General features: G+C 47.5%; 1 protein-coding gene and 1 long non-coding RNA gene across 3 annotated transcripts in view; one reads left to right on the forward strand and one right to left on the reverse strand.

Annotated features, from left to right (window-relative positions):
• The window catches only part of LOC143816734 (uncharacterized), a 117,150-nt gene extending 115,133 nt beyond the window's left edge, over positions 1-2,017 (reverse strand). For both annotated transcript variants that reach the window (XR_013223987.1, XR_013223986.1), the window contains exon 1: positions 1,875-2,017. This is a non-coding gene — a long non-coding RNA (uncharacterized LOC143816734). The remainder of the gene's footprint in view (positions 1-1,874) is intronic.
• LOC143816733 (tubulin alpha chain) lies at positions 1,666-10,754 on the forward strand. Its single transcript, XM_077297485.1, has 4 exons — positions 1,666-2,248; positions 9,086-9,308; positions 9,461-9,609; positions 9,695-10,754. Exons 1-4 carry the CDS (start codon positions 2,246-2,248, stop codon positions 10,667-10,669), a joined length of 1,350 nt encoding a protein of 449 aa, XP_077153600.1. The 5' UTR covers positions 1,666-2,245; the 3' UTR covers positions 10,670-10,754.
• The last annotated feature ends 342 nt before the right edge of the window (positions 10,755-11,096 follow it).

Here is an 11,096-nt window from a genome sequence, read left to right on the forward strand (position 1 = left end):
TCTCAGTAAATTAGAATACTTTATGAAACCAGCTTGAAAAATGATTTAAACTCTGAAATGTTGGCCTACTGAAATGTATGTTCAGTAAATGCACTCAATACTTGGTCAGGGCTTCTTTGGCATCAATATGGCATGGCATGGAGGCGATCAGTTTGTGGCACTGCTGAGGGGTTATGGCAGCCCAGGTTGCTTTTTGTATTGAAGAACTGAAATAAGTTAACTTCTTGATATTTTAATTTAGTGAGTAGCATCTGTTGATGTGATCTAAACCGGACAGCCATCACTCAGGCACGGAGCCCACAGCCGCTCTGTCAGTCACCACTAGGACTTGTCCATCACACACAGATGTCTGGATTCGGCCTTAGGCTACTTTCACACTAGCGTCGTTTGACGGACGTCGCAATGCGTCGTTTTGGAGAAAAAACGCATCCTGCAAAGTTGCCCGCAGGATGCGTTTTTTCTCCATAGACTTCCATTAGCGACGCATGGCCACACGTTGAATCCGTCGTGCGACGGATGCGTCGTGTTTTTGGTGGCCGCAACACACAAAAAAGTTCAATGAAACGTTTTTTTGTGCGTCGGGTATGCCATTTTCGACCGCGCATGCGCGGCCAAAACTCCGCCCCCTCCTCCCCAGAACTCACAACGGGCAGCGGATGCGTTGTAAAACTGAATCCGCTGCCCACGTTGTGCTACATTAACACACTGTCCGTCGGTACGACGGCCCGTAGCGATGGACTACTGTGAAAGTAGCCTTAAGGTACCGTCACATTAAGCGACGCTGCAGCGATAGCGACAGCGATGCCAATCGCTGCAGCGTCGCTGTTTGGTCGCTGGAGAGCTGTCACACAGACCGCTCTCCAGCGACCAACGATGCCGAGGTCCCCGGGTAACCAGGGTAAGCATCGGGTTGCTAAGCGCAGGGCCGCGCTTAGTAACCTGATGTTTACCCTGGTTACCAGCGTAAAAATTAAAAAAACAAACAGTACATACTCACCAGCGCGTCCCCCAGCCTCTGCTTCCTGACACTGACTGAGCTCCGGCCCTAACAGCACAGCGGTGACGTCACCGCTGTGCTTTCACTTTCAGTTTAGGGCCGGCGCTCAGTCAGTGTCAGGAAGCAGAGGCTGGGGGACGCGCTGGTGAGTATGTGCTGTTTGTTTTTTTAACTTTTACGCTGGTAACCAGGGTAAACATCGGGTTACTAAGCGCGGCCCTGCGCTTAGTAACCCGATGTTTACCCTGGTTACCAGTGTAAAATATCGCTGGTATCCTTGCTTTTGCTGTCAAACACGGCGATACACGGCGACCTAGCGACCAAATAAAGTGCAGACCTTCTAGCAGCGACCAGCAATTTCACAGCGGGATCCAGATCGCTGCTGCGTGTCAAATACAGCGATATCGCTATCCAGGTCGCTGCAACGTCACGGATCGCTGGCGATATCGCCTAGTGTGACGGTACCTTTAGAGTGGGCAGTCACTCAGACCATTATGGCCCCATACAAAGGGCCCTAATAGATAGTGTGACTGTGGACTAGCAGTATTTGGTCAGTATTTTACCTCAGTATGTGTAAGCCAAAACCAGCAGCCAGTGATAAATACAGAAATGGTGACGTGTTTCTATGATACTTTTCCTCAGCCATACAGTGCCATACACAGTGACTGAGGCAGGCTCGGAGGAGTGCCTCTGATCCCGGCCATTGCCGCAGTGAGAGCCGCGCCTGAGGCCCCGCTCTATCAGGGCGCGGTGACGCATGCGGTAATGTCCCGGGAACCAGCAGCACCCTCGGCATGTGTCGGAGCTGCCACCACACGGCGCTGTGCGCTGGGCCGCGCTCGGCAGGCGGCTGCTCTCTGCGATATCGGGGCATTACCATGTTTGGCGTTGCCGAGGAGCAGACCTGTACAGCTGCACGGGCCTGATAAGCCGCCACCAGCGCAGCAGCCCAGCCTCACCACGTAAATAACCTGCCGCTTCCGGCCACCACTGCGCGCTCTGCTCTAGAAATGACGTTTTCTTTCAAAAGTTCGAAGGCACCAATGGCGGTTCCCATCTGCGCACCCCCGCCCATCCCTTACAGTGCGCCCGCCCGCCTGACGTCACGCCAGCAAAGTTGTTATAAGTTCCCGTCCGGAGCGCATTCCAGGGCAGTTCTTACCGAGACTCCTAACTGTCGGTCGGTGAGAATTTACACTTCTCGGATCTCTCTTCCGCGCTCTTTGTGAACGTCCTTGTTGAGCAGCCATGGTAAGTGATGTGAAGGGATAGCGCCTGGCCACCGCATCCTTGTACAGCGGGGAGTGCTCCTCCCAAACGCTCCGCACCAAGCCCAGCCCGCCGGCCGAGCGCCGTTATTCGGGCCGGGGCCTGCAGTGCGATGGGCTGTTAACCCCTTCCTGCCGGGCTCCGGTGGTCACAGGCCGCGCGCTCTTTCGCCTGCTGCGCGGTGGCGCACGTGCACTGTCTCGTGACCGGGGCCGCTCCTTATCCGCGGCTTATAGCGGGAGGGCCTCGTGGAAAGGCTGATAATTAGAGGGGGCTTTCAGTGGGTGAAGCGCGGGTGGTCGGGGTGTGACTCTCGGGCCGCAGTCACGTGGCCGTGTTCCTGCTCAGCAGCTGCACCAGCCCTTCTCTATAACGGCCATAGATGGCGCCTGACATGAGGCCTGGTGGGACGTGTGGTGGTCCCTGCAGGACCCTGGTCACGTGTCTGCCAGTTCTGTTCCTTACAGGGGGTTGGGTCTGGTCCACTACAAGTACCAGAGCATCCGCAGCACTGGATGTTAGAGGGGTCCTCCTATGTAATGGCCCCCGCCTATCCCCAGGGGAAGCGATGACCCTGAGCCCACAGTTACCGGGGTCCTGAGCCCACCATTGCAGAGGAAAATGTAGTGGCCTCTCACCGTTCACAGCTGCAGCCTGATGGACAAAGGCATGGCCGACTGTCCGTCCTGTAGTTTGTATGGATAGCTACCTATTAAGACTCCTGGACTGGTGGTCTCTCTTTGGGTGATCATTGGGGTCTTGGAGAGATAATTGCCTATTTTGTGGAGAAGTAATGTTATTTTTTAGAAGGCCCCTATAAAATTAGACCTCCATTGTGGTTCTTGCGCTAAGCGTTATCTTGGCGCTGGAGTGGTGCCACAAGGCTGCAGTCCCTGTCTTATACTGGCCCAGGTTTGTTTCTCCGGTGCCGCTCCAGTCCTGCGGCGCCGCCTTGTGACCACAGCTCCTGAATGACCTAAAGTCAGATGTTGCGTCACAAGCTCTCCGTGCCAGTCATAGACTTGTATTGTGGCTTCCGGCTCGCTCATGAGAGCCATCAGGCAGGTCGCAATCTGCCGGAGACTGACAGGAGCAGCGGCGATGAGGGTGACGACTGCGGTGGGCAAAGAATCTGACTAGCTACAGGGACCTAATGGTAGAAGAAGCACTGCAGTGATGCTGTAAAAGCTGGCTCCAGAGGAAACGCCCTTCATGATTGTGCACGGAGTCTGATGGGGGCAGCGCTTCTATTACCACGATGTGTATTACGGGGCGGCCTGACTCGTGCCCCCGGGTAATACGGAGTGTAGCTGATGGCACAGCTTAGTGGTTCTGTAATGCCAGCTCAGAATGTGAAGGAGGGGTACAGCTCTCCAGTGATAAGGTGTGTGCTGTAGGATGAAGTCATTGCTTCCTGCTACTTGTGACTCATGATCTGCTCACTGCAGAGATCACAAAGGGCTCCTGGGTTCCCTGCTGGAGCACGTACAGGAGGGGTGACAGCTGGTCAGGAGAGAAGCCCCCTGTGTCATGTGCAGTGGGCCTGAGTGGCTTGTAGTGTTTAGGAACATGGCGTTTATACAGTGTAGTGATTATATATTGCACATAGATTGTTTCTGGCCTTCCGATTTCCCTAATCTGGTCCGGTAATGTAGGTGAACACATTGAGCCTTTGCTCATGTTTAGTGGTATTATTCTGGAACTATTTTAAAGGGAAGCCATCATCAGGAAATGACCGATTGTTGAAATTGGATTGTCTGGAAATTGCCACAATACGTGTTTGCTTAATTTAAAGATAAGTATTTGTGTTAAATAGAGATCTTGCAATGCTTACTCTGGTCAGTAGTTTTTTTTTGTTAGATTAACTTCCTGTTAAAGGAAACAATACATGGACATCAATGGCCGGATCCCAACCCCATGTTTTCTACTGTAGTCTGAGCAGGGGGTGTAAGTCAGGGGGAGCAGGGTCCGCTGTGACATCTTGTGATTGGTGGATCCGGTTATCAGCTGTGAATAGGTGTTACCCCCACATTGTAGTCCTGCCTCTAATAAAGGAGCCTGCTCAGTCTTTTTTAACCAGAGTGCAAGTTGCAAAATTACACTAAATAGTCGTCTTAATAGTAGGAAAGATTGTATGCAGTCTTCTGTCTTGTTTTGCTTTTTTTATAAAGTATATTTAACACAAGAAACTGATTTGAAGTTTTTGCCATCCTTTGAAAGCAGCATAATGTAGAGGCAGAGACCCTTTTTGCAGCAGTGTCACTGAGCTGTTCGCTTTTTTTTTTTTTTTTGTAAAATCACTTTTCTGCAGGAGATCCAGTAGAGAGAACCTGGTGCCATGTCCTCCATATCATTGAGCTCTGCATAACCCTACCCCACCGCTGACTGCACACTGTATACAGATTCCCTTTAAACGGGTCACCTTCTAAAAGAATCTTTTTAAGAACATGACTTCTGATGCCAACACTTGGCTAGGTGTGGACCAAATTAAAATGCTTGTACCATGTCATAGCATCAGATGAGTTGCCTAGCTGCACTGCATGTTCTGTTACCCTGCTATACTTCATATAATGCACCTGTGATCATAGAGGAAACTGTATCCTTCTCTCACAATGAATATAGGGTTTGGTATAAAATCTGTCACTTCTGTAGGGTGAGCAGATGTGGGGAAACGAGGGTTTAGCTCAAAATTCTATCCTTGGAAGCATCTTGATTTGGCTTCTGTAAACAGTTTTACAAAAAATGAATGACAATTTAAAAACATTTGCCTCATCACATTATTATTATTTATTGTTATAGCGCCATTTATTCCATGGCGCTTTACATGTGAGGAGGGGTACATACATAATAAAAACAAGTACAATAATCTTGAACAATACAGGTCATAACTGGTACAGGAGGAGAGAGGACCCTGCCCGCGAGGGCTCACAATCTACAAGGGATGGGTGAGAATACAGTAGGCGAGGATAGAGCTGGTCGTGCAGCGGTTGGTTGATCGGTGGTTACTACAGGTTGTAGGCTTGTCGGAAGAGGTAGGTCTTCAGATTCTTTTTTAAGATTCTGATGGTGGGCGAGAGTCTGATATGTTGTGGTAGAGGGTTCCAGAGTAGGGGTGATACGCGAGAGAAATCTTGTATACGATTGTGGAAAGAGGAGATAAGAGGGGAGTAGAGAAGGAGATCTTGCGAGGATCGGAGGTTGCGTGTAGGAAAGTACCGGGAGACGAGGTCACAGATGTATGGAGGAGACAGGTTGTGGATGGCTTTGTATGTCATCGTTAGGGTTTTGTACTGGAGTCTCTGGGCAATGGGGAGCCAGTGAAGGGATTGACAGAGGGGAGAAGCCGGAGAATAGCGGGGGGACAGGTGGATTAGTCGGGCAGCAGAGTTTAGAATAGATTGGAGGGGTGCGAGAGTGTTCGAGGGGACTTCTTAATAATCCACCTAGCTGGGGTGATCGGCTAATTGCCCCACAATTTTACTTCTGCTCATAAGGTTGAGGGGTGCTATGACTGCACTGCCAGCAGCAGATATAACTCCTAGTATTTTGGGATGGAGGCGTAAAGAAGGCAGTGTATATCAAGCTTAGTCTGTTCCATCAGGGATGCCATGTATGTTGCAGATGGGAATGACCCATTTAATAATTTTCACTGGTGACTGCTTTTAAAGGCCTTATTCTTGTATGTTTCTTAGCTTGGACCAGGTCACATGTTACCTGATTGCCATTTTCTGGCTATTCGCACAGGTCCTGAAGCATACAGCTCATGTTGGAGGTTTGTCTTTAGGTGTCCTGATCAGGTCCTGAGAGATCTGCTCATGTGCCACATGATGCCGTCACATCACGTGTCTGCATAGGTTATTTCAGCTTCACTATAGTGGGGTTGATCCTGCCGCTGCCATCCTGGCATTCCTCGGTGAGTCAGTGCTAGGAAATGTGCTGGTTTCAGCCGGTTTATAGTGTAGAACAAAAATTAGTATGTGAGGCATATGATTAGGCTTCACCAGGCAGAACAATGGGGACACACTGACTCGGGAGTGCTGGGGCAGAACATTCATCAATTGAGCTCTGTGCATCATGCTGGAAGCTGCTATGGGTTGGTGTAAAAAACAAAAAAATATTTTTAAAGTTAATTATATATTCGCATGACCTGCCCTCATCCTAAAGATAACTGTTAGCTTCCAGTCTGCTCCATTACAGGAGAACACAAATGGTAGCTTTGCCAGATTAGGCTCATGGACAGCAGTGCCCGGTGGGCTCCATTACCTTTATTTGGGTCTATTAGATTTGTGTGGCCTTTTATCAGACAAAATGCAGCCTGCTGCACTGTTTGATGTAAACGGGGCCATAAATGGGTTATCCATTAATTTATTAAAGGGCTCTGGAAGGCGGAAAAGACTCCTAGACTGGAGCAACTCCACTACTCAGCTCTGCTTGTCCCACTGGTGTGCTGGGATAAACAGCTGGGGGTGGTGTCATGTGAGCGCTGCAGCCGATCAGCTGGGACACCCCCACCAAATGTTTGATCCCAGAAGACCGGTGAATGATGCAGGGAGATCTAAAGTTTGGTGTCCCCCCCCCCCCCCCCCCCCCCCCCCCCTGGGTCTATTAACAAAGTTTTGTTGGACAACTTTAGCACTTAACCATTAGCAGCTGACCATTATATGTGAGTGGCTCCTGGGGCCCTTCTGTGTACAGTAGCTGGCATGTCATGTGCCAATAAGCTGATGTTGAATTATGATTAAGGCCAGAAAATCCTATTCTCAGAATTGGTGATCTTTTATAGTAAGCCTTTTATCGGGATTTTTCTAAGTAAACCACAGGCATTGTCAAGTTGGTGTCGTTACACTGATTAAAATGATACCTGGTTGAAGAAATCTGTCTGTGGTTTAACTCAAAACTGCAAACCAATATTAATAAGATTCTTGTGCTCTGGAGCGGCCTGTGGGGGGATCTTTTGCTGCTCTGGCCTCATCGTCGTCGTTTTGGCTTAAATAGCAGATCACTCAACTTTCAGTAACTTGCCTCCTATGTTAAATACTGTACTTGCACAGTTAATAAGTGTTCTAAAAAAAAGTAAAATAAATAAAAAAATAACTCCAGCAAAATGGCAGCACATGCGCAGTAGTGTCTATCTGCAAGCGATTTTGTTAATCTGCATAAGCCCCGCCCACTGGTGATTAGGTAATTTGTTATAAAAAAAAATAGCCCAGCACTTAGGGATTAAAATCTCTTAACTTTATTCACATATTCATAGAAGCTTTAATTGGCAATGATAACGGCATGTTCAAACCACCGATGCGTTTCGGACTAAGGGTAGCCCTGGTTCAGTGTGCAGATAAAACTAACAGCAATGAGACAATTGAATTCAAGGCTGCAAATCCGACACATCACATAAAAGCTGGTATGGCTCCAAATGGATGCAACAAGCTAGAGGGGGAATGTGTGTGAGTACAGCAGTGCACATTCCTTATAGTCATTCTAGTGTTTCCAGTTTATTATGCTACATAACTAGGGCACAGTAGATACCATACATGATGCACAAACTCCAAACTTAAATGATATGGTGTAAAAAACACCAGTCCATTTTGCAGTGAGCAGGATTCTGTCACCATATAATGTGTTATGGTGGAAATTCTCATGGCAAACAATTGTATACAGTCTCGCATAGAACTTTAAGCACCCCTGGTCAAAATTACTGTTGTGGATAGTTAAGCAAGTTGAAGAAGAAATTATCTCTAAAAGGCCTTAAGTTATAGGCCATTTTTTCTGTTTTAGGCTAAAATATATATACTAATGTTTTACATTTTAAGGCTGGGATCACACATGCGAGAAATACGGCCGAGTCTCGCATGTTAATACCTGACGTTTCTGCCGTCACTCAGGAGCGGAGCGTGCGGCCCCATAGCGATACATGGAGCCGCACGCTCCTGAGTGATGGCGGCAATACCAGGTATTAACATGCGAAACTCTGCTGTATTTCTCACATGTGATCCCGGCCTTAAAAATTACAAAGGAATATGGGCACACGGAATAGTTTGGATGCCCTTGGAGATGTGCTCGGATAACTTTGACCAAGGTTTCAGACCTTAACTGGCCTATTGGGGGTTGTGGTGTTCACGATCATCATTAGGAAAGGCCAGGTGAGGCAAGTTTCCCAGCTTTATTAAAACCCAGCCTCATACCGTGTGCCAAAAACCAGCAGCTGTGGGTTCTTCCAAGTCACGCTATTTGAGGCACACATGCAACATGCATGATCTGCATATTTACAGTTATGTGCCATCTAGAGCCTCCTCGACTAGAACTGGAACATCGAGGAGATGCTGGCGGGCACATCACTGCAGGTATGTAAGTAACTTACATGCAGTTTCCAGACAGCCCACCTGCCGCCAGGGAAAACTGGAAACTTGACAGTGAGCATTATTGCTCATGGTTTGTCAGAACAGTCTGAAGTCCCTGTCTGCAGACTGAGACCATATAACGGTATGGAAATCATAATGGCTGTACTGTCTACAGTGTATCTAAATGTTCTGCTGCCATTGGCAGGCCTGAAGTACTTCATATTTTGACATACTGTATTGCTTGGTTCTGCGTATAGTACTTATAGGGGATCTGATCATGTACAAAATAGGGACAAAATAATTAATCTTCTCCGCTCCCCATGTTCTGAGACCTGGTGATCACGTGACAACATATTCAAGATGTTTTTAATTTTTACTAATATAAAACATGTTAATCAAGGGCAGTTGATCACTATTAAAAAAGCAGTTCCATTTTACTATACTTCTTAATGTGATGTTTTTTATTTTTTTGTTCTTCCAGCGTGAGTGCATCTCTATCCATGTTGGTCAGGCCGGTGTGCAGATCGGTAATGCCTGCTGGGAGCTCTACTGCCTGGAACATGGCATCCAGCCTGATGGGCAGATGCCCAGTGACAAGACCATCGGAGGAGGGGATGATTCCTTCAACACTTTCTTCAGCGAGACTGGAGCTGGCAAACATGTCCCTAGGGCTGTGTTTGTGGACCTGGAGCCCACAGTTATTGGTAAGTTTAGTCTGCAGTTTTCCCTGCACTTTTTTCTATTCAAGGTTTGCCCTGTCATGAATTTAGCTGCCTGCATTGAAAGTGTATTGATTGTGTTCTCACTTTATGGAGTGGGTAAATTCTTAAACCTTGATGAATGACTTTTTCTACAGATGAGGTGCGCTCTGGTACATACCGACAGCTATTCCACCCAGAACAACTGATAACTGGAAAAGAAGATGCTGCCAACAACTATGCCCGTGGTCACTACACAATTGGCAAGGAAATCATTGATCTGGTGCTCGACAGAATCCGCAAACTGGTGAGTGACTGTTGATAGTGTGGATATATAGCAGATTCATTAAATGTTTCTTATCGTAACATGCTGTGCCTCATGTAATCCACAGGCTGACCAGTGCACAGGTCTTCAGGGTTTCCTGGTTTTCCACAGCTTCGGTGGTGGCACTGGTTCTGGCTTCACCTCTCTGCTGATGGAACGTCTCTCTGTTGATTATGGAAAGAAGTCCAAGCTGGAGTTTGCGATCTACCCAGCTCCCCAAGTGTCAACTGCTGTTGTTGAGCCCTACAACTCCATCCTTACCACTCACACCACTCTTGAGCATTCTGACTGTGCTTTCATGGTGGACAATGAGGCCATCTATGACATCTGCCGTAGAAATCTAGATATTGAGCGCCCATCTTACACCAACTTGAACCGCCTTATTAGTCAGATAGTGTCCTCTATTACAGCTTCCCTCAGATTTGATGGAGCCCTAAATGTAGATCTGACAGAGTTCCAGACTAACTTGGTGCCCTATCCTCGTATCCACTTCCCTCTTGCCACCTATGCCCCAGTCATCTCTGCAGAGAAAGCCTACCATGAGCAGCTGACAGTAGCAGACATAACCAATGCTTGCTTTGAGCCAGCCAACCAGATGGTGAAATGTGACCCACGTCATGGTAAATACATGGCTTGCTGCCTGTTGTACCGTGGTGATGTGGTGCCCAAAGATGTTAATGCAGCTATTGCCACCATCAAGACCAAACGTAGTATCCAGTTTGTGGACTGGTGCCCAACTGGTTTTAAGGTTGGTATTAACTATCAGCCACCAACTGTGGTTCCAGGTGGGGATTTGGCCAAGGTCCAGCGTGCTGTGTGTATGCTGAGCAACACCACTGCTATTGCAGAAGCCTGGGCAAGACTGGACCATAAGTTTGACCTGATGTATGCCAAGCGTGCCTTTGTGCACTGGTATGTAGGTGAGGGTATGGAGGAGGGAGAGTTCTCAGAGGCTCGTGAGGACATGGCTGCTCTGGAGAAGGATTATGAAGAAGTTGGTGCAGATAGTGCTGAAGCAGAGGATGATGGTGATGAGTATTAAACATTTAGGTAAAATGTGCCTTTTTCCCTCTCAAGCTAAAGCCTTCCATCTTATATTTTTTAAATAAAGTTCCATTTAAAATATGGTTCCTAATAAGTGATGGCTGTTTAATTTTGAAGTTGCAAAGATGTATGAAATGAGCTGCTAAAAACTTCCAGTACAGTGGAAATCTGTACACTGACTTATGTAAAGCATATTCCACTAAAATGAATACAGAAACAATGATGTCCTAGGCTGTAATTATTTTATTCCAGTTTGCGCTTCTTGGTCATACCTTGATGTAGCTTATAATGTTTTCACTGTTCATTATTTCAAGCTTCTAAATGGTTTCACTTACTATTGGGAACCTGTGAAAAAATTGAGTTTCAGTGGAAGTGTTTTTCTAAATGATACCATTAACTCGGGGCTTCTGCTTTTTAACAGGAAC

Source organism: Ranitomeya variabilis, chromosome 3 (genome assembly GCF_051348905.1).
Source record: "Ranitomeya variabilis isolate aRanVar5 chromosome 3, aRanVar5.hap1, whole genome shotgun sequence".
NCBI classification, from domain to species: Eukaryota; Metazoa; Chordata; class Amphibia; order Anura; family Dendrobatidae; genus Ranitomeya; species Ranitomeya variabilis.

Excerpts from the sequence above, each read along its gene's own strand:
- LOC143816733 (XM_077297485.1), top strand. Across the intron at positions 9,309-9,460 it reads CCTGGAGCCCACAGTTATTG|ATGAGGTGCGCTCTGGTACA; the intron begins GTAAGTTTAGTC and ends CTTTTTCTACAG. Across the intron at positions 9,610-9,694 it reads TCGACAGAATCCGCAAACTG|GCTGACCAGTGCACAGGTCT; the intron begins GTGAGTGACTGT and ends TGTAATCCACAG.